Source organism: Plectropomus leopardus, chromosome 3, assembly GCF_008729295.1.
Source record: "Plectropomus leopardus isolate mb chromosome 3, YSFRI_Pleo_2.0, whole genome shotgun sequence".
NCBI lineage: Eukaryota > Metazoa > Chordata > Actinopteri > Perciformes > Serranidae > Plectropomus > Plectropomus leopardus.
Window position 1 is genome coordinate 26,987,371 of NC_056465.1, and position 22,925 is coordinate 27,010,295.

The 22,925-nt window shown below is 40.5% G+C and overlaps 1 protein-coding gene across 2 annotated transcripts in view; it reads left to right on the forward strand.

Moving 5' to 3' along the window:
- ssbp4 (single stranded DNA binding protein 4) overlaps positions 1-22,475 on the forward strand; it is a 112,156-nt gene extending 89,681 nt beyond the window's left edge. Inside the window, exons 6-17 of one of the 2 annotated variants that reach the window (XM_042481907.1) lie at positions 6,764-6,847; positions 10,929-11,055; positions 11,210-11,277; positions 12,451-12,515; positions 13,853-13,898; positions 14,001-14,036; positions 14,176-14,230; positions 17,076-17,146; positions 17,292-17,370; positions 17,794-17,822; positions 17,908-18,009; positions 19,569-22,475. In XM_042481907.1, coding sequence (XP_042337841.1) covers positions 6,764-6,847; positions 10,929-11,055; positions 11,210-11,277; positions 12,451-12,515; positions 13,853-13,898; positions 14,001-14,036; positions 14,176-14,230; positions 17,076-17,146; positions 17,292-17,370; positions 17,794-17,822; positions 17,908-18,009; positions 19,569-19,649 — 843 coding nt within the window. In that variant the 3' untranslated portion in view covers positions 19,650-22,475. Of the gene's footprint in view, positions 1-6,763; positions 6,848-10,928; positions 11,056-11,209; positions 11,278-12,450; positions 12,516-13,852; positions 13,899-14,000; positions 14,037-14,175; positions 14,231-17,075; positions 17,147-17,291; positions 17,371-17,793; positions 17,823-17,907; positions 18,010-19,375 lie in introns of both variants that reach the window. The other variant, XM_042481914.1, reaches the window with a different exon arrangement.
- Positions 22,476-22,925: the final 450 nt, after the last annotated feature.

A 22,925-nucleotide genomic window follows, 5' to 3' on the forward strand; every position in this document is an offset into this window, starting at 1 on the left:
CGATTGGGTTTTACCTACAATGCAGCGACAAAAATGCATTCACAAAACCACCTTACAGGGACACAAATCCTGTTTGGGGATAAAAGATGGTCTCCACAACATATCAAATATTTAATCTTAGGGTGAAGTCTGAGTTTCTGGTTAAAGAAGGTTTAGGATTTGGTTGAGAGTTGGAATTGAGCCACATTGCTACCAAACACTTTTGGCATATTTCCCCTAGAAACCTTTGCAACCTGTGGACACGTACGTGAACCATAGATCTGTTTTACGTTTCCTTCACAGACAGTGCTGTTGTTGCTCTCTCTCTCTGTGTGTGTGTGTGTGTGTGTGTGTGTGTGTGTGTGTGTGTGTGAAATGAGATTGTGGTTTACCTACAAGAAGGGGACAAAAATGTCTTCACACAATAACCTTGTTTGGACTCAACTCCCATTTGGGGACAAAAGCTGGTGATCAGAAGAGCAACTATTGGATTTTAGGGTTAAGTTTTGATTACTGGTTAAAATAGGTCTAAGATTTGGTTAAGTTTACAGAAGCCCATTTTTAACCCAGAGATTGTGCTACAGGGCTGCTGTGAAGTCTCTTTTTTATACCTTCTTTCCATTTTTAAATAAAACCAAACAACAACTGCATCATTTTGCTCCAGAGTGTGATTGTAAATAGCATCTGGCATTGCAAAATCAAAAGATGCATGACATTTAACACAACAGTGCGGGCCTCTCATGTGACGTACAACATCCGTGTTGACAACATTTTCTAAACAACGGCATAACATCGCAATCACAATCATCTCATCTCGGAGGGTGAGGAGGTCATGAATGTCATTGTTTTCCCAATTTGTGGGCATTTACAGCTGCTGTTACTCTAACTGCTAACGCTGCTTTTCGAAACTCCCGTGGTGGGTCGCACACGAAACGTGCTGTCAAAATGTCACACCCATCCTGTCCATGATCCCATCCTGCTAGCTGTCCTGTTTATACTGATACTGTTTCAGTGCTGTTTCTACCTCCTGTGGAAGCTGTGACAGCGAGGCAGAATAATGATGCAATATTCCCACCCTGAGCACTCCTTGCAAAAGTGTCCTGTAAGAGTTGGCGTTAAGCTGCGAGAGTTAGAGTTAAGCTCACAATTGACAATTGAGTATTGTTTCTTTATTATCTAATCAGTGGATGACAGTGTTTCTAACTTCTCCTGTTAGTATCGGATCAGGTACCTCAACAGATTTGAAATTTAAAAAACGGGATAGAATAAAAAGGTTCTGTTGTTACCATCCACAACTTTTGACAGTGGAACTGCAAAAATAACCACTCTATCGTTTAACAAACTGAACTGAAACTGGTGAAAACGAGGCTTCAGGCAAGTAGTGGCAATAGTTACGGTTAGGATAAGGCTCCAGGAAATGACTGTAAGTCAATGCAGTGTCCTCCTAAGTGACTAAAACTAGCTTTTGTGTGTGTTTGAAGAGGAGAAGCAGTCTGCTACAGCTGGATCAGTGCAGCCAAACCCCGCAGGGGTGTCTTGTTAGACATACACACACACACCCACACACACACACACACACACACACACACACACACACACACACACTCACTCAGACGGGCACATCAACAACAATAACCTCTGAGGTCAGACAGAGCTAGCGCTGCATTAGCCCCAGTGTGAACCTGCTGAGAGACGGAGCGAGCCAGTACAGCTGGTGTTAACCACCCAAAACATACACACACTGAGTGGCAGAACAACCACAGTGGCACCGGTACAAACGTCATAACTGTGCCAGCACATCCAGAGTACACTGTATGTACAACTAAATAAACATTTCCAGATTGCTGAATAGATTATTGACCGGGTGCATGTTGTGTAGCTGGTTAATGAGTGGCTCTATTGAAGACTTGACTGCTTTTCAGATGAGCCGGTCTCACGACAACGAGATGAATAGAATCAATGCAGCAAGAAAAGTAAACTGCCACGTCTCAAAAGAGAAGGAAGCACCTGTCTCGAGAGCCCTGCCGCTGCTGCTGAGCTCAACATTTGTGCCTTTTTAGAAAGGGTTGTGAGTCCACGAATAAGAGCTTCTGCTCATGAGTAGTATTGTTTTCACGTGAATGTACAAGCTCATCTCTCCTGCCAATATCTGAGCTCTTATACCGTGTACCTGGCAGCGCGGCGGCACTGTATCTGTGCCTGTGGGAATGCACTTGTTTCAAGCTGTCAGTCAGGCATGTTTATTTTCCCACTGTAGCAGCGCCCACAGGTTCCTGGTGCTCGGCTCAGTCGGCACTCCACCGTGCCAGCCATGCCAACAGAGCACTCACACAGGGAGGGCGGCGCAGTGGGCAGGGTGGGAAAGTGAGGGAGCGACAGAGGGGGGAGGAAAGATTTAAAGGGAGTGTGTGCACAAGTGTTTGTGAGGCTGGAGGGATGCAGGTATTCGTGCAGCTGCTTCCTTTCAAAAAAATGCTGCACAAAGGTGAAGAGATGCACGAGTCTGGAAAGTTAGCTGTGCCAGTAAAAGTGTGCTTGTGATAAAATTATTAGTTGATTTATCAAAATTGGTAGACAGAAATTACGCCAACAAATACACTTATTTTTTGGCCTAACATTAGTATTGGACAATATGTAGCATGTTGACTGCTGTCAGCTTATTAGGCAAACAAGATAACAGATAGCAGTGGACTATAAAGCAGGGCTCAGGAGTTACAGTATACCATCGTCAACAGAAAATGTATTTGGGAAGGACAGATATCTTACACGGGCTGCCTTCAGGACGCAATAATGCAGTAAACTTACTACTGACGCGTCAGGGGGCGCACCCTGTTTTTTCCCTCATAAGGCGACATTATGAATAACAAATTCAAGTTGAAATCGTTAACCTGAGCTCTTAGCAGCCGGTGACCTGAGCTAACACCTAACAGAGGTTGCATCTTGATGCATTCAAGCTTTTTTCAGTAAAAATGAGAATTAGGGGAAGGTAGATTCTAATTGTCATGTCATGTTCAAGTGTAATCTCATAAAATGTAGTTTTTGGTGTAAAAAATAGATAAATTCCAGTGTTTAAAGGGTTTTTTTTTAATGTTTTACAGCCATATAAAATAGTTATCAAAGAGGGAACTATAATATGTCATTTATAGTAAAAAGGCTTTTAAAGCAGTTATTTTTCAAAGACTCATGGGAAGGTTATATTAAAGGTTGTTTCATAAACGTGTACGATTGATCTTGTGCTCATTCATAAGTAGTGTATGAAAGGACTGAATGACTTTGAAATAGTTTAGTTTTTTATAATGAAGTTTTTTTTGTTTCTCTGGCACAAAGTGCGTAGTAAATCACAACAAAACAAAACATAATTTTTAAAGATGTTATAGTTACGTAATTATGATATGGGTTTGGTGATTTATAAGGACAGAATAATAGGTATTTACAGGTTTCAGCTTGTCAAATGTGAGGTGTTTTGTTTGTATGTTTATTTATTTATTTCTATTTAAAACCATTGTGAAGTTAATATATTTGATTTGGGGTCTGTTCATGTTCAGTTAGCAATTTGAAAGCTGTGAATGCATTTATTATAATTATTTTTATTTTCATAAACATAATCATTATCATTATTATTATTATTATTTCATTGGTGAACAATGACTCAGAAAATAATCACTGGATTAATCAAGTCTAGTCAATTTATTTATAAAGAAATAAAAATAGAAATGTTTAATCAGTGTAGGAACAAATAAATAAATTTCAGCCTCGATGTGAACATGCATCTATTTCTGCTTATTAATACAAAGAAGAGAGTTTAAAGTTATGTAAATATGTCTGTTTGTGTGTGCGCATGTGTCTGTCTCAGGTTATATTGCACACGGGTAATCCCCTAATCCTTTATCTTTCCACTGTGATGTTAGACACACACCTGTTGAAGTAACACCCCTCAGCAGCCCCCTTCAATACACATACTGTACACACATATTTGAGCCGGCACACACTCCGCACCTGAGAGAAGAAGATCCTGCTTTCACCTGTGAAAAAAAAGAAAAAGGGTGATCTCATATTCGCACTCATCACCGCTCAGTTTCGCCGCTCACACACACATACACACACACACACACACCTGTAATGTTACCTGATAGCAGAGTGCTTGACGGAGGCTCTGGCAGACTCGTAGATAAGCCAGGTCTGGCAGTGGGTGGTCCTCCTTCTCTGTATTGATGTTCAGGTAGTAACAGCTCTCTGTTGGAGGAGCTGCTGCTGGAGTCAAATGAGGTAACTGTAGGACGATACAACAAGGTGAAAGTTCACTCAGTCCTCCGATAGTGTATTCACTTTGATGTGTTTAACTCCGTGTTTATCGGTGAGAGATTAACTGGAGAAACAGTTCATTCCCTCTCTGAATACAAACTGAAACTGCAGTTCACATACCAGTAATTGAGCATTCAATCCAGTGTGGATTTAAGAGACCGAATCATTTCAGTTATTTTCAACCTGGGACTCATTTTTCTATGGTTCGCCATAATGATGTTTGATTGGGTTCAAATATTTGGCACTTCTCTCGAGAGTGAAAGTGAGCACCAAAATTAAGCTTGCTTTGGCCCTTGACTGTGCATTGGACAGCAGCGACTCTGTCAAACTGGATCAAGCATTATCGTAGCAAAAAACTGGAAAAATAAGACCGTGTTTGAAAATACCCTGAATTATCCTTTGGCAAAACAAGATGATTGTAATTGTCCACCTCATGAATTGATCTGACCTCGCACGGGCAATTAAGAATTCCTATGCACAAAAATCAATGGGCCCTCTCTAAATGTCAGTGACAAATCTGATTACATGCATTCCTCGTTGATGTAACATATCAGAGCCGTGCTGTTATGATACATACTTAAATTAGACATGTTGTAATTACTCTCTGGTTGTCATGGCAATTAAAGCCGCTCTAAGTGATCTTGACCACAAGAGTTTGGTCTCCAGCCGTCTGATTAAGTCAGATATTAACAGGCTTTTTAGTTTTAGTTTGGTTTACCAACTCCACCATCATGCCTGGCAGGTTTCATACAACGGCTGGGCCAATGGATGATGACTTTTCTTTCATTCACTAACAACATTATATACACGAGGGGTCGACAGATTATCGGCCTGGCCAATTATCAGGGCCGATATTTGGCATTTTGCCATTAACCTGTATCTGCATTTTTTTTTTTTAGTGATCGCCGATAAAATTAAATAATTAGAAAGTGGAAAGTGTAAGCATGGGGAGAACTTTTACTTTACTAGGGAGATACTTTTATTTATTCTTTTTTATTTTTAATTGAATTTCACCTGACTTCATGAAAAAAGTTGCTGGGAACTTGTTGAAAGTTTTTGATTACAGTAACATTTAATATTTACATTCTAAATATTGACAGAAAGATTTTCATGTTTTATTGTTAATTCATATCAGTTCCAAATATTGGTTATAAGTTTCAGTAACTACTAAGAATCGCTATCTATCGGCCATGAAAAACCAATATCGGTTGACCCCTAAGCTGCATTTTTGGAAATTTATTAATACTTTGGCCTACAGAAACATTACCTTTACACCTTATCTGTCTCTCTCTCTCTCAGACACACAGGAGAGTATGACAGCACTCAGGCCTAATTGTCTTTGTCCTTGTTTCAGTCCTTACTAGTAGGTTTAATTGTGCTACTATAATGCATAAAATTGGCAGTTTTTGGGTTCGGTCATATGCCAATTCGGCAGACAATGCCCAACCTATTTCATACCATAACTACCTTGTCTGGGCTCAAGTGCTTGTAGCGTGTTTCATTGTTTCATATGTCGGGCTTAATGAACATTGTCAAGTTTCAATTGCTCAGACCAGAAAGAAAACCAAAACAGAGCAGTAAGAGCCCTTCGTGTGGTGTTGATTCTCAGTGGGATTTGTAGCACAATTTCAACAACCATCTCAACCACCTCACATGACATTCAAGTCATTTGATTCAGTTACATTGTCAGGAACATTTCAGGTTTAAAATGTTGAACATGTGTGAATGTACATTATAATCAGTATATTAGGATTTCTCATGCCTGTAACAAGTGAATGTCCCCAGTGTGGGATTAATAAAGTTTGTCTCATCATAATCAGCTGTGGAAAAATGTTACTGGAACATACACAATATTCAAACTATATTTATTTTTAGTTGTTGTTGGGGTTTTTTTTTTCAGTTTACATGAGATATGAAAATAGGGTGAATTGAACATTTAATTTTAACTTTTTCAAATGGTCTGATCACACCCCTTAAAAAAACTAATAATTAATATAAAAATTCTCATATCTGTACCACTTGTTCTACTTTTTTGCTGGAAAAAATAGCTGCTATGAAAACTGGTGACAGGGTACTTGGTATGAACTTTGAGTATGTATGTTTGTTTCTTGTTTGTGTTTTGCTTGAGCATCACAAACAAATTTCAAAATTGCTTTTACTTCTATTGGTTTATTGCTTTCGAAGCAAAAATCTCATTTTGAATGGATATCTTTAACCTTTAAGCAAATTAACCTCAGATTTTAAGATACTCACCTGCATGGCTCAATAAAACCAGAGAAAAGTGAGAAAATATGTTTATTTGGAATTTGGGTGAAGCGACCCTTTAAATGTTATATTACATCACCATTTCTTCAATAATATCAGTGTTCACTGATACAATACAGAATGCCAATTTGTTAAAAATCTTCTTTTTCCTCCTCAAACAGGTTTGAATATATAATTGTAGCATTTTATTAAAATCTTGTTGATTTTTCTTCCTCAGGGTCCTCCAGGATCTCAGCCTTCCCCTCACACGCAGCCTCCCCCACACAACCCCAGTAATCCCATGATGGGACCTCACGGACAGGTAAGACGGAAACATTTACACCTCTCCCTTAGTTGCTGTGTTGTAAGCCTACTCTCACTCATTTGTTCACTTGTTCACTCTCTCACTTGTTCACTTGCTCACACAACCACAGTGTACAAACAGCACAGAGGTCCCTTGTTGTGCTAGCAGACAGGACAGGCAGCATCCACGATGGTGGGTTGGATGAATAATTTAGCTGTGTTGGCCCAGCTGTAAGGAGCGGAGGTGCATCTGGAGGGCCTTCTCTCTCCCTCAGCCCAGCACTCACCATCCCATAGTCCATCAATAGACCATTAATATTGCAGCACAGCCTGACACGGTGCAGCTCTTCGTGCACAAACCCATCACAACATGGTCAAGGGAGGAGAGGAGAGGAGGAAGGAGGGAGGAGGGTTAAAAAGAAAACAGTAGTAAGTCAGTCCTCGCCTCAAGGGCTAACTGGGATTATATAATTTGTCCTCCACTTGCTCCAAACACACACATACACCAACACACAAAACATACAGCACATAATTACCATTGAAAGCCAGTCTCCTGTTGTATTTGTGTTGTCTGTGCTTATCTCTGAGCAAAAGCGATGATATGAATATTATTTTGCTGCTCATGCTCCGTGACCAAAACACACAAGTCTCACCCAATCGGCATTCAAATCAGCATGTTTCCCCTTGATACTAAAATAGTTGGATTAATTCTTATCATCTGAAATATGGCTCACTGGATGTGGGTATTTGTAGTTGCAGCAGCAGCAGCAGCAGCAGCGTTTTCTCATAGGTGATTCTGAGAACCATCTGTCTGGGGTGCTTTACATTATTCACCACGCTGGCTCTGTGTATGTGTGTGTTTCGGCCAGCCAGCTCTTGTCCCCTCTCTGCTGAAACATCTGTGTGGATGGTGTCTTCACTTTCTGTTATGAATCACACTATCCAAGATGCGTTTTGTAGCGTTGGTGTTTGGTGATACAGACGTGATGAGAACAAAGTCCAGCACACGTGCAGCTGCGCAGAACAGGCGAATGTTAAGATGTAGTACACCTCCTCCGCTCGAACGGCTTCATCCCGCCATCATGTTCCTGTTGTTTTCTGCTCCAACTCCTTCTCTCTCTCATATTGTCCTTCCAGTCTAAGTTCCTATCCTGCATGTTTTCTGCCTCTCTCTTATCTGTCCTCCTTTACCTTTATCCTAATGGATTTTACCACCTGAGGTCTTACTTTACAAAACTTAACGACAAGCCCCTCCTTTTTGGTAAATATAACAAAACTACTACACAACATTATTCCTCAACACAATAGCTCCCCCTGCTGACCTGCAGTGAAAACACCTTGAAATTGTGAAGGTTGGATGCAGTCAGACTTACTGATTTACGCATGTGCCCTGTTTGTTACCTACAAGTTTGTTTGTAATCTGAGGTGTCTAATCTGTTTAGTGTGGAAACATTTCTTCTTCTGAAGAGCAGATTTTTTGCAGATATATTAAGGGAGGTGACGTTTAATTTAGGGGATTGTAATGATATTATCATTATATCAGGGTTATTAGAATTCTGTAGAGATCTGAGCTTAATTAGTTCAACAACATCTCTTAAAGGTCCAGTGTGTAACATTTAGTGGCATCTGGGGGTGAGATTGCAAAACAGAAACCACTCCTGTTTGCCAAGTGTTGGAGAACAGGAGGCGGGTTTCCATTACAGATTTGCGCATAATTGAAGCGATATTTTTTAAATTCCAATGAAACACAATTGCCCGATGGCAGCGTTTCAGTTAAGTGATGTTGTGCAACATCTCCTCTCACAGTAATATTCCAAGAAGCATGGCGATGAATGTTGAAAACATTAGCAGGTTTATTTCTATTGCAGCCACCGCACTAGCCGTCATTATTATTTCCAATTGAAGGCGATATAGGCATGTTATGCGAACGATAATGGAAAGGCAAATCCCTTATACGTGGGAGCAGCCACTTGTGAGAGATTTCTGGGAGGTGATAGAGGAATTGTGGATTCAAAGCTTCAAAGAGTTATGCGATACAATAACACCTCTTGTAGCGCCTGCTGCATCATGCCCGAGGGAGCCAGTTTCAACTGACAAGTGCATAGCCATCACATTGTGTGACCTATAAAAGCAAAAAAAAGTGTCTCCATTGGTGCCTCCATTGCAGTTTTGCGAAATATGGCTTTTTTTTTTTCAAATCGCCTGAAATACCACTTTATGCAAGCGTAAAAACTTTTTTATGATAAATGGGATTTCTTTTTTAAATTGACATGTTTCCTTTATGTGTATTTTATATTTGCAGTTTGAGGTTCACTGGAAAACCCGCCTTATGATGGCTGTTGCGAAAAACCCAAATGATCCTATCCAGAGCCAGTGTTTAGTTTGTCTGTTTTGAGCTACCGTAGAGACAACATGGAGGAGTCAGTGAAAGAGGACTCACCACATATGTAGATATAAATGGTTTATTCCAAAGGAACAGAAACACAGTGATTCTTATTTTCAAGTGAACATTAACTAATGAAAACGGTTATGAAATACTATACCATTTCTGCCAATAGACGCACCTAATTCCTACACACCGGACCTTTAAAAGATGAGAAAAGTAAAGACAAAATGAACAAAAAAATGAACACAATAGATTTATGGGTGTGCAGGTGTTGAGCTTGAATTTGATTTGACATTCACTGAGCTGATAACGACTATGGCACACATGGACATGTACAGTGTGGTTGTATGTGTTGTTTATAATCTATACATTGCTTCATCTTGATTCATGTCTTTTGAATTCTGTTAGATTACCTCTGCTGAATTCATTTTTCAAACCTTTCTACAAATACATATACTCAATATAATGTTGGAAGCATCTGACTCTAATTTTTTTCTTTTTTTTTTTCACTTGAGATTAGCTAATTTTGTGGAGTACAGCATCCTGATGAATTCTCCATAATATCCCTCTTTTGAGAAAATCCTAACATTATCAATTTGCTTATTGAATTCATAGATTTTGAGATGCTGTCTCTATAAATTACTAGACCCTATATTTCAGGATAAGCCAATAAAAGGCACACTCTATTAGAGATGCAACTATTATGGCCTGTGCCCACATAGCATTTCCTTTGACAGAATAGCAGTGTCCGGGTGCTGGGGAGCACTTCATTTAAAAAATAAGAAATAAAAAAAAGCTTCTTGTGTTTTTTTTAATGACGCACTACGTGTGGATTTTACCTCTGTGACAACAGTATATTGACATGAATGTTAATGAGGTAGCTAAAGTAAAGCTGCATTAACAGAAGACTGACTACACAGTAAACAAGCTTACAACGGGAACACTCAGCAGCACTCAGCGTCCAGCTAATCTGCTCCCACAGCTGGGCTTTCTGTCTTTTACTGACTGATGTATCATACAGTCAGGAATAGACAGTAGCTACAAGAGTGACAATACCAGCACCTTTTAAAAAGTTCTGAGATTTTCTAGTTTTTGCTCAAAAAAGCCAGAGTGATCTAAAAACATAAGACACTGGGTGTGATGCTTTTTCTCTAAGCAGCCCCATGTGGCCACATACACTCTTTTCATGTTGGAATAAAAAAAGACCCTGGCGTTCAGAAAAGAGAATTTGTCGATTAATCAATTAATGGATTGTCAGAAAATGAATTGGTAATAATTTTAGGACATTTTTAAGCCAAAAAGCCAAACATTGACTGGTTTCATGCTTTTTACATGTGAGAATTTGATGCTTTTATTTGTCATACATGACGATGAAGTAAACAGCTTTTGATTTTTGGACTGTTGGTCAGAAAAAATAAACCCCTTGAAGACATCACCTTGAGCTCTATGAAATTACACAGACCATTTTTCACTATTTTCTGACATTTTATTGACAATTCAGCAAATAATGGGCAGATTAATCTGTAAAAATAATCATTAGTCACAGCCTTACACTCTATCTTGGAGTGTTAAATTTGGGCTTGAGTAAAATGAGGTCATGGTCAAACTTATTTGTGATATTTCAAGGCCCATCTATCAAGAATTTTAACAAGCATTCTGGTCCTGATCATCCTGAAATAACATAATTATTGTCCTTCTCATGTCCTTCCTGCAGCCGTTCATGTCTCCACGGTACCCAGGTGGCCCAAGGCCCGCCCTCCGTATGCCAAATCAGCCTCCTGGGAGCATCCCCGGGTCACAGCCTCTCCTACCAAACAGCCTGGACCCCACCAGACCACAAGGTATCGACAAACATGTGGCGTTATTTCACTTTCACACTTTGCGGAGTCATATTGGCTCCTGACCTAGAACAATTTTCTCCTCATTTATGGAATTATCATTGATCCAAACTGCGCTGCCACTCTAACAAGCTGCATTCTCTGCGTCTCACCACAGGACATCCAAACATGGGAGGTCCAATGAGAATGAATCCCCCTCGAGGCATGGGAGGCATGGGCCCACAGGTAGTGATATTACTCATACTAAACACAAAGGATGGTGTTGATGAAATCATGAATGTGGATGGTATCCTTCAGCACTAGCTGCCCACTGCACTCCCACTCTGCAGCTGCCACACAGCCAGATTTGGTGCTTGGATTCTCAGTTTATGAACCAATGTTTGGATGCCCTTCATTAAAGGCTACGATAAAAACGGCCATAATGTCAAACTGGCCGCCTATAAACTGCATGCAGATAAAACTTTGCTGAAGAGAAATGTTAGTTCTGCCAGCCTCTTAACTTTGCCTTTAAATGTCAGGAGCGCTCCGATGATTAGCTTGGCTCTAACCAGAGCTCACCCACTGCCAACTCCAGTTCTACATGTTAAATCCTACTTGTCGACTCCCACCTAGGGAGACAAACAGAGGCGGAATACTCAGACTGCCCCGAGCGAGTCGCCACCAACACATTTTGACCAAAAATGGTGCCAGTTTTTGGCACTGTCGGTTTTTCTTTTATCGCTTTAATTTCGGTCAGTGTAATACATAAGATGCTTAAACAACAGTGTCCTTTTGAATTACCGTTACCAGACAGCTGCTTCATTCTGCACCCAACTACCTCCCGATCCAACATCACCTCACACAAAGACACACACACACACACACACACACACACACACACACACACACACACACTCTCTCTCTCTCTCTCCCTGTGCCCCTCGGCCCCTCTCTGTGCCACCCTGGCTCGGTGACTTTGGCAGTGAGCGTACCAGCAGCTGGTGTGGCATCTGCTCGACAAGTGTAATCGTCTGCTGAACAAAACTCTTCCTCTGAGTGGAGCTGCTCTCTGGCCTGCCCCCCTACTCTCTCGCTCTCTCTATGTCTGTCTCACACACACACATAAATACACAAGTATGCACGTGTAGCGCCAGCCAAACCCGCCTGCTGGGCAGCCATGAAAACATACACGCAAACACACAGAGGGGAGCGTGGACACATACACGGAGACACACAACATACAGACGTACACAAACGCACTCACACACACACAGCTGTCCGCTTTCACACTCAGCCCATACATCACATAATTAAACACTAGTTAGGGGGAGACATGATGGTCGCTGACCTTCATTAAGATTCAAACCTTTAGACGGAGCAGGTGTGAGACACTGACTGTGTGCTCCTCTCTTTGTGCAGAACTACGGCGGAGGGATGAGGCCTCCTCCAAACTCGATGGGGCCAGGGATGCCAGGAATGAACATGTTAGTAGATTTGAAAAGAAGTTTTTTTAATGTTTGTGAATTTTGAATTTATTTTTGTTGTTTTTACCGCTGTTGCTAGCAGTTATTAGAACCGTTTTCTCACAGTCAGTTGCTGAGATGTGGGGACATGGCAAAAATCCCTCACTGCATTAAAAAAAAAAAATGTGTGTATGCACAACTACAGCGATATGTCAAACATGATCCGTAAACTTTCTGCAGTGTTTCTTTTTGTTCTGCCCTCCAAAAACTTCTTGTTTCTGCTCTTTTTGAACTAATTTGTCCCCAGATCTCAGCATAATGTAGGTAAGAAAAGAGAGAAACTATCACCAACGGGTTGTGAAAATCAATAATATTCTATAATCTACAAAAATATCAGTATGCTGAAATGACTGATTCTATTACAGTTTACTGTTATTACTCCTGGTTTACTTACAATCATCTTTAAACATAAAAACAGCCCCAAAATAGACTCCATGTGAATATATGGTAATTTTAGTGTGTATTGAGCCAGCATATTTTCACAACTAACTGGGTGAATTAACCAAACTAGTGGCGATTCTTGGAACAGTGGGAAGATGAACCAAGACAGTTTTAAATTGTTTTTGTCGACTTTGAATTAAGTGTTTTCTAACGATAAAATTACATCAGGTTGAAAAATACCAAAGTTACACTTGTAAGGGGAACACACGAGCTGCTCTCTCTCAAACCCCAAACTTGTGATGTCATTGGATGTCAAGTCTGGAGCTTTTCAATAGATGATGACTAGGAGCCTGATTTTGTGGTTCCATCGATTTTTACTTTTTCATTTTTCAAATGAGCTCTATTCTTTTGTATTTTTCTAAGATGTGAAACTGTACCAATATACCCAGATCACTCCCCTGGATGCTCTCGGTGTCATCTATAACATCTTTCACCATGCATTGTCTGTGGAGCAGCTCTACATTTTATACCCTATAACATCACAGATTTGAGTTTTAGCACTGTAGTTTTTAGATTTGAAAAAAGTTACTAATGTTTACTAATATTTTTTGGACTGTCTTAGACCATAGCAAAAACATGTATGAATTTTGAAAATAGGCGTAGTTCCCCTTTAAAGTGATATGTTACTGCTCTTACATAATACATTTTGTCATGTAAATTCACCCGTGTTGCTAAGAATTATATGTGCAAATCAGCTAATAGCCTGTATATATGCAGTAAAGAAATCAATAAGTACAAATCATTACACCTGACGTGTTGTGACAAGCATCCCCTGTGGCACATGCGACTTTATTGTTTACCACAAATGTATTTCTTCTAATAAATGTCTTCATCTTCCCCTCTGTTTTCCTCTCCAGGGGTCCTGGTGGAAGAGGTCCATGGCCGAACCCCAACACCAACTCAGTGAGTCACACTCTCTTACATCTTCATCTTCTACATGACTGAGTGTGTTTACAATAGCTGTGCCTCATGTTTTGTTTCACCCCGGGTCTATTCTCTCCACAGATAGCTTATTCATCTTCATCTCCAGGCAACTATGTGGTAAGTGTCCCGTCATGGACTCGTGTTCGACCACGGGCCATAAATTACCTGTCGTGCAGTGATATCCAACAGGCACGCTGCCATCCAAATGCACTCAGCGCTCATTTCTCTTTTTCCTCTCGCTTCTTTTGCCCCTCAGGGCCCTCCAGGGGGAGGCGGCCCGCCAGGAACTCCCATCATGCCTAGCCCCGGAGGTGAGTTATACACTTCAGTTTCCCTTCTGATTTCTACTTTCATCCTGCGTTCACTGAACAAGGGCTCTGTCTAAGAAACATCAAACCTGTTCTCTGTCAGATACACATCTCTCTTAGGGAGAGACAGGCAGTGATAGCACTCTAAATACTTAAGGAATTGAGCTTTTAGGAGTAATTTTACAACATTGAAAAATGGAAAAAATACTCCACTCAGCCCAATTTGAATGTAATGTGACACATGTATGCAGGGGCGTTGCAGCCAATTCTTGGTCTAGTGCATAAGCGGAGTGTGTGGTGTGGGCCCCCCCACCCTCTATCTCTTGATCCAGCCTCTTTCACATACGTTTTGAATTGGTTATTTTTTTCGTTATGAAATCCAAACCAGGGGTTTACTGACAGACATCTACAGCAGTGATCCTTATTTTACAGCCCGTGGGCCAGATTTGGCCCCCAATAGGGTGCAGGTTGGCCGCCTTACCGTTTTCTAAAAAATAAAGTGATTCACACTGGGAATTGTTTTTGTACTTTTAGACTCATAAGGGGCCAGTGTGCAGAAAACAGCACCAAAGATAGCTTGTTTATCAAAAAAAGTGCCAGCGGAGGATCCTTCACATCCTCCGACAGAGGTCCGAGCTAAGCCCCTAATGTCCTAAAATCCTAGGAATGTCTTCAAATCCTAGAAACATGTGCCTGGCTGCTGCCACTGGCCCCTTGCCTCCTGTGATTTTGCAAAAGTGGGTAACAAGCAAAGTAAGCTAAGTATCCCTGTCATACTGTATGTAATACACTGACTATGGATAAGTGCCCCATACAACCCCACTTCAATTCCAAACTGTCCCTTTAAGGGGTGAAAGGAGCCTCAGAGCATTTCCACTATTTTTATATTATTCATTCATTTATTTATGAGATTATTTGTTTGTTTTTATACAAATTTCAATCTTTTAACTGATTTATTCAGCCAGTTTAATTTAGTTATGGCACAACTTACTAATTTAATAAAATAAAATACAAACAAAACCAAACTTTTCATTCCAAACTTTTCAAGGGACCCTTTTGATTGGGATTTGGGGGTAATCCCATTTTTTTCCCCTGCATGCACGATAGAGATTTAGGTTGGATATCACATTTGTTGCCAGTCTGGGCACACTCTGGAAAATATTCAAGTGCTGTTAGCTGTTTTTTCTCATCGTGGAGACAGTTTTATAAAAAGGAAACACAGGCCTGTCAGTCTGCAATCAAACAAGTGATCCATCTCAGCTTTGACCCATCAATCTAGTGTCTCTGTGGAGGATTAGCTGAGAACAAAACACTGTGGGCTGATATCCTGTGGATGTTCTGTTTCTGTTGGCCTGCGGAGAGCTTCTTTTTGTGTCCACTATTTATTATTTATATACATACCTCTATTGTGATACGTTGCCGGGGCAACCTTTTGCACAAAATGCTCCTGCTCACACGTACACCGGGAGGGGAAACATATTTCCACTGCAGTCGCCAAGTCTGTGCGCACACACTCTTCCACACAAACCTCCCACAAAAATGCACACCTCCCACTCAGCGTTGCCCCCCTCCTCCAGTCACGACAGCTCGATTCAGGGACACTAACAGGCAAGATCTCTCCACCACTTTGCACATACTGTATCCATCTCCTCCCCTGTCTTTTAATCCGTTATTCTTATTTTCCTGCTTTTCACAGTCTTCCACTCACAACTTTCTGCCTGCAATGTCAGATCAAGGTCACCTCATCCTTCTCAATCTTTTCAGGACACACAGACACACGAGGAGCCACACAGCATGTACTGGTTGTTGCTAAGTTGCCATGTATCCGTATAATAACTAATCTCCTGATTGCAGGAATAAGGAATGATGGGTTTCTTTTATAGTACATGGCTGGCAGCAGTGTGTGGATTGGTTGACAGACAGATTCACTGACATTATGTACTGGCACTTAAAGTAACATACTGGTGGTCTTCGTCCTGTGCAGCAGAAATAAGAACATGTCTCGGTTGTAGCTGAATGTATCGCACAAATGGCAGAATTAAACTGAAAAAATGTCAAGTACAGTGAGAGACAGTGCCACTCCAGTTGCTTTTGTGCATCGTTATCTTCCATTCGTAACCCCATTCCATACCCCGGACCCTCCTTGTTTTTTGACATTTTTTGGAAAAAATAGATATTAAAACAGACAACAGTGCTGGGGCTTAACTGCAAGTATTTCTGTGAGTCTGGGACAGTGGACGGCAGCCTTCAGCTCCTTTAGCCCCTCTCCAGTGGCTCTCTGTGGTTTTGACAGAAAAAGAGTTGATGGATATGATTTAAAAAAAAAAACATTTTAATTTAAATTTATCATTGGTGTAGGCCTAAAGTGATTCTTTACACTCTCCAATTATAAAAACCAGGGGCTATATAAAGACGAATGATGTGTCTCCTCGTCCTTCCACTCTGCAAAACAGAGGTCAAAATATCCCGGATATGGCTGCTGCCATTTTGCACTGCTGACGTCATTTGGAGCAAGAGTCGGTGCCGTAGTGATCTCTGCAGAATCAAGTTCTCGCCTTTAACAATCAATGTTTTTTTTACAAACTTGACATGTTTACAAGTCACAAGTCCATGGTCCATCAAGAATGGACCCATTTTAGACTGCAACCCACCAGTTTTGACCACTAATTTAGACTACAAAGGGTGTTACCGTCATTGGCATGCTCAAATATACTTTGTGGCTCCAGACAGATTTTTACTTCATTATTTTTGGTCAAAATTGCTCTTTTTATAGTATTTTTTTCCGAGACATAAACAAACTGCTTTACCATTTTCTGATTTGAAATATCTGTTTGCTCTTTATTCATAGACTCAACAAACTCAAGTGAAAACATCTACACAATGATGAACCCTATCGGCCCGGGAGGAAACAGACCTAATGTAAGAAATGTTATTTTGTCTTATTCAGAATCACAATTTATAAAATAAAATAAAATTTAAAAAATCTGTCTAATCTACTCCTCTGCCCTGCTACCCAGGCGCATGGAAAGAGCAAGATAAATGACCTTTGTAAATGTGTTTTTAGTTCCCAATGGGACCGGGTCCTGACGGGCCCATGGGTGGAATGGGTGCTATGGAGCAGCATCATATGAACGGATCACTAGGTGAGTATTTAGAGATGGCGTACAGTGAATGCAGCATGTATACGTTTCTCCTGAGTGTATTCAGTGAAACCTGTTACTCTCCATGGACAAAGGTCTTCAGTAGTGAGATTGTGCCCCCTCATGGCCGGTAGAGGAAGTGTTCTCCCTCCTCCTGTTATTGATCAAAGCTAAAACAGATTAGCGGGGCAGTGAGTAGGCCAATTGATCCTGTAGATGGGTGAGACGTGATCAGTGGAGCCAGTGAGTTGGTGCTCATCTGTATCTGAAACAAATAGCTTAATTAAAGGCCATTACCTGTGAGAGGGCAGGTTGTTCCTATTTGCACTGGATATCCTGAACTCATGTTGAATTAGTTGCAGGGACGCTGAGGATCAGTTAACAGTTACCTCATGGTGATTCTCCTTTTTCCATTTCTGATCACAGGCTCTGGTGACATGGATGGGTTGCCAAAGGTAAGACTGGATGACTGTCTGTCTATCTGTTTGTCTGTTTGTTTGCTTTTATTCTTACTGATTTTTGTTTTAATCCATGTTATAGAATTCTCCCAACAACATGGCAGGCATGAACAATCCTCCCGGCACTCCGCGGGACGACGGCGAGATGGCAGGCAACTTTTTAAACCCATTCCAAAGTGAAAGTGTGAGTACAAAAGAAAACATCATAACCCCTTACAGGTATAGTTCAGCCCCAAAATAAAAAAAATACATGTTTTTGCTCTTACCTGTAGTGCTGTTTATCAGTCTAGGTTGTTTTGGTGAGTTGCAGAGTAGTGGAGATATCTGTCTTTCTTCTCTCCAGTAAAATTTAACTAGGTCACTCAGCTTGTGGTGCTCAAATCACCAAAACAATACATTTGAAAAACTCAACAGCAATGTCTCTCTCCAGAAACCATAACCCAGTTACTCAAGATAATCCACAGACCCCGTTGTGAGCAGTTTCATGAAGGAACTATTTTCTTTCTACCGAACTACACCCACCAACTGATCACTGAGCTAGCTAATGTTACAGCTCAGCTGAGGAGCACGGCATCGTTAATGAGTAGATGCACGCTTCCTTCTGCGTGGTGATGAGGTTGACAGGTGTAGTTTGGCAGAGAGAAATAGTTCCCACATGAAACTGCTCACAAAAAGGTCTGCGGATTATCATTAGTAACCTGGTCATGCTTTCTGGAAAGAGATATTGCTGTTGAGTCTTTCAGTTTATTTTACTTTTTGGCACTTTGAGCACCACAAGTTCCATTGTATGTGAGAGAAAGCAGACATCTCTACGACCAATATCACTCAGCACACCAAAACACTCCAGACAACAGGTAAGAGGAAAAATATGAATTTTGGGGATGAGCTGTCCATTAAAGCTGGGAGCAAACAAAGAAGATTATTTAAAATCCTATTCAACTATGAAATGGCATCGAAACACTTTGAATCACTTCAGGTTACAGTCACATCTGCAGAAATCTCCTCTGCTATCAAACAGTAGGATCCCATTTTTGTGGCCTGTTATAAAACATACATTTGATGCAATACTGATAGCTCAATCTGGTTTGAGACTTAAAATTTTCACCTTGAAACCAGTCCTCATGGTCAAATCAAGCCCGTAATCAGACTTTTATGTTGTGCTCAGTTTTCCCGGCTTGCCCAAAACACTGCATGCACAAACACCAGCATGGAAAGCAAACACATCATATGCAGTCTCTGATGCATGGAGAGATTGTCATATAGTGATTTAACTACATTTTGCTGCAGTATCTTCACTGTGTTCTGAAATTCCCTAACATTTTCTCCTTGGGCTGGACTCTGCTTGCTTGCTGCTGGTTTACTGACATAGAAAGTAAATTAGAAAGGGTTAATGGTTATGTGTAACATCTGCTACAAGAGGCTGGTGTACTGGACATGGCATTCAGTTTAGGTAGTTGTATTGCTTTAAACTTGAATTGGGTAGAATAATAAGTTTAATATAGTTTTTGGCTTATCTTTTCTCCCCTCCCTCTTTTTTTCTCTCTTTACAGTATTCACCCAACATGACGATGAGTGTGTGATTTTTTTTTATTTTATTTTATCTTTTATTTTATTTTATTTCTTTTTTCATCTCCCCTTATCCCGATCTCCCTCTCCCATCCACCCTGGTGCGTCTTGCATTACCCTCCTCCCTCCCTTCCTACCTCCTCCTCCTCCTCGTGGACGGTGTGCTGTGCCTCACAGCCCCTGGGGATGCACCTTGAAAGCAGGACTCCCCTCAAGGCCCCCCATCCCAACGCCTGTAAAATGGGTTTAAGAACATGAAAAGGCCTCCAAGCAACAGGAAGGGTCTCTTCTCTGCTTCTCCTCGACCTGCCGGGCCTCGACGCGGGCCCTCGGACAGTAAGAGCCCGAAAACTGCTCCAAGCCTGTCTCTCCCAAATCCAAAACCTGAAGCCCGAACAAGATGCTCCGCTGCATCTACCACCACTCCATTATCTCACGCTGATTATAACTTATGAGGGCACGCAGTTGTTGACTGACAGGAGCCAAAAACCCTCATTCAAAAACTCCTGTGTCAGGAATGATTTAAAAAAAAAAAAAGAAGAAGAAAAAAAAAGATGGACTTATAATGTTATTTTAGGGCAAGAATTGTTTTCGTTAAATGTATTTTTGTTGTTGATGGTAATGTTATTGTTATAATTTTCATAATTGATATTATTCTACTAATGTAGTTATGATTTCCTGTAAAGGGCACATTTTATCTCAGCAGCAGCATCAGCAATGACAGAATAAGCACACACATTTTGAAAAAAAATGCACAATGATTTTCTGTTTACATGATTTTAGGTTATTTGATGTTTTGTCTCGTTTTGTTTTTTTGTCACAGTCACTTCACATACCTCTCCTTAAATCTGAACTTGTAGCTTTGCCATCTAAATGTTTGTAGCACCGTTTGCATAAAGTCTTCACCTAGTTTGTGCCGAGGTGTTGGCATCTCGGCTAAAATGATCCATACAGTTTAAACAGAGGCTTTCTCACAGCTGTTTCCTGGTACAAAGTGTCTGCTGGTGCACCTCAATGATCATCTGTCTCGCTATTTTTGTCTTAATAAGCACCCCTTCTCACAGTTTTCTATACTGCATGGAAACGGCACTGATGAAATCCTGAAATGATTGTCAGGACAGGTGCCGGTTCTTATTCAGTAACAGACAGAGCGAGAGAGCATCTCTGCTATGGATTTGTCTGTAAATACGACATATTTAGCTTGCATTGTGGTTGTTTTTATTATTTGTTATTTACAAGTTGTCTGTGAATCCTAAAACATGGTTCTTTCCCCTCCATCACTTGGTTTGACTTCGACCTCACTGTGGACTCCAAGTGGCACTGTTTTCCTCCCAGGATTCATTCTGGTCTCGCAGCAATGCCTTTTGGACTGGGATATTGTGGGATACACTCGTGAAGCTTGCGCTCTTGCTTGGAGTTTTGGGTGAACTCACAGATTGAGTTTCTTAACCCAGACAAGATGGGCTAAATAACTGTCTCCTTGGAGCTCCCATCAGCCACTTCCCTCAGCGACGTCCCATAATGGATCGGGAGTATTGTGAGGCTGATGATGGGAGCAGAGTGACGCACCTTGGGGTTAACAGACCGTGCAGCCACATCGGTCTAAAGAAGAGGAACAATAACGGGATGCTTTTGTAATGGATATATTTCCATTAGTTTTTTTTTGTGGATTGTTTTCAGCAGATTGTTTTTATTTTAAATGTATTCAACTGAGAAAATGAAAGCCCATAGAATCTGCACACAAAGAAAAGCATAGTTACATATTACGCTATTTAATTTCTTTCTGTATGTTATGGCCTGATCGATTCTCTGTCACTGTTTCCAAGAGATAAATGATCTCTCACGGCATCACACTGCAGCACTTAACGTCACGGCTGTGTTTCAAACCGACAATAACTAAACAACCATTGTAGCCTCTGTGGGTGATGGTGGCGTACTTATCAATTTTCTGATATCAATGTGAACAGATTGTACCCAGAGTTCATCGGGACATCTCCAGGATTTGGCTATCGGCGGCCTGGGAAACTCTCCAGTGTTCCTTCGATGTAGTGACACACACCTCCCTTCTTTCCTCACCCCCCTCCTTCCTTTCTCTTTAATTTTCTTTTTATGTAAATACTGTATAATGCATTTTGATATCATTGACATGTTTTGATATGTCAGTCACTACCAATGAATACAGCTGAAAGTAAATTATAAATAAATCTGTCCATGTTTTTCATAGAGAACGGATGCGCTGACGATTTGGCTCGTGTGGCTAAATTTTCCATAAAAATGTATAGAATACAGTAACACAATAAATGCAGACTGTATGCTCGTATGGTGGGGGAGGATAGGACAGAGAGAGGACAGGACAGAGAGAAGCAAACAAGCTGTGGCGTCCTCACTCTGCCCTCGTCTCCTTATGTTTCAGTTCAATGTGACTATTGGATTTGAATAATCGTTTGAATCACTCTTCCAAAGGGCATCTTCTCACACAAAAAAACATGTGACCTCTTATTGCAGTTTTTAATATGAAGGATTTTTATCAATTTAAGAAAACTTTTAAAAAGGTAAAAATACTTAAAGAGAACCTCATTTTAAATTAAGAATAGATCAAAAAGTAACTGTGTCCTTTGCTATTCGCTCCTGTTCTAGCGTTGTATAGATCGAAGCTCTCTCACTGATCCTCTCTCAGTCCTCTGTGTATATCGATCGTTGGCCATCTCTGTACTTCTATTGTGATGTATAATACTGTACCATTAGGAAGATTTGCTGGTCGGGTGGGGTGGTTACGTTGAGTCGGGGAGGGGTCGGGGATTCAAGGGAAGGGGATATTAATGATTCTCCTGTACCATTCATGGTCCTTTCTAATGACACGGCAGTATTCAATATGAAGCAGTCTGTCTCTTGGGTTTGCTTTGTATTTTCATGGTAGGATAGTTCAGAATCTTGTCTTAGGGACTTAGGTGTCTTGTGTAGGTAATAAAGATGTTCTTTGTATGTTTCTTTATATTGTAAAGTTTCTTTAGACTGAAAGAAAAACAGATAATTTGCTTATCAAAAAAGAAACAATGCATCAATAATAAATGTCATTTGATTTTTCCTTGTTGTTTGAATCTCTTCCTCTGGGCTTTCATTTAGCTTTCAGCGGTCATATTATGCAGCACACATGCTGAAGTTATATTCACTTTAATAGAAGATCACTTAAGCCTCATCTTACACTCTTTAACTGCTATTGAAAAACAACAACATTTAAACATTGTAGCAAAATGTTACCATATATCAAAACATTATACATTGTGTAATGAATGTTATCTAAAGAAAATTTAACATGTTAGTTATGGAAAATTTGCATATTGTGTAAAATATATACTTTTCTTCAATACAAATTGCATCTATTATCCCAAGTACAATCCACATTAGTACTTAAAATCTTATTTATCATCTATTGATTCTGTTATCATTCAGTTTCAGTAATTTCGAGTGAATACCATTTATGTGGCAAAACCAACCATGGACATTTTTATTCTCGTAAAAAAGCATTGAAATAAA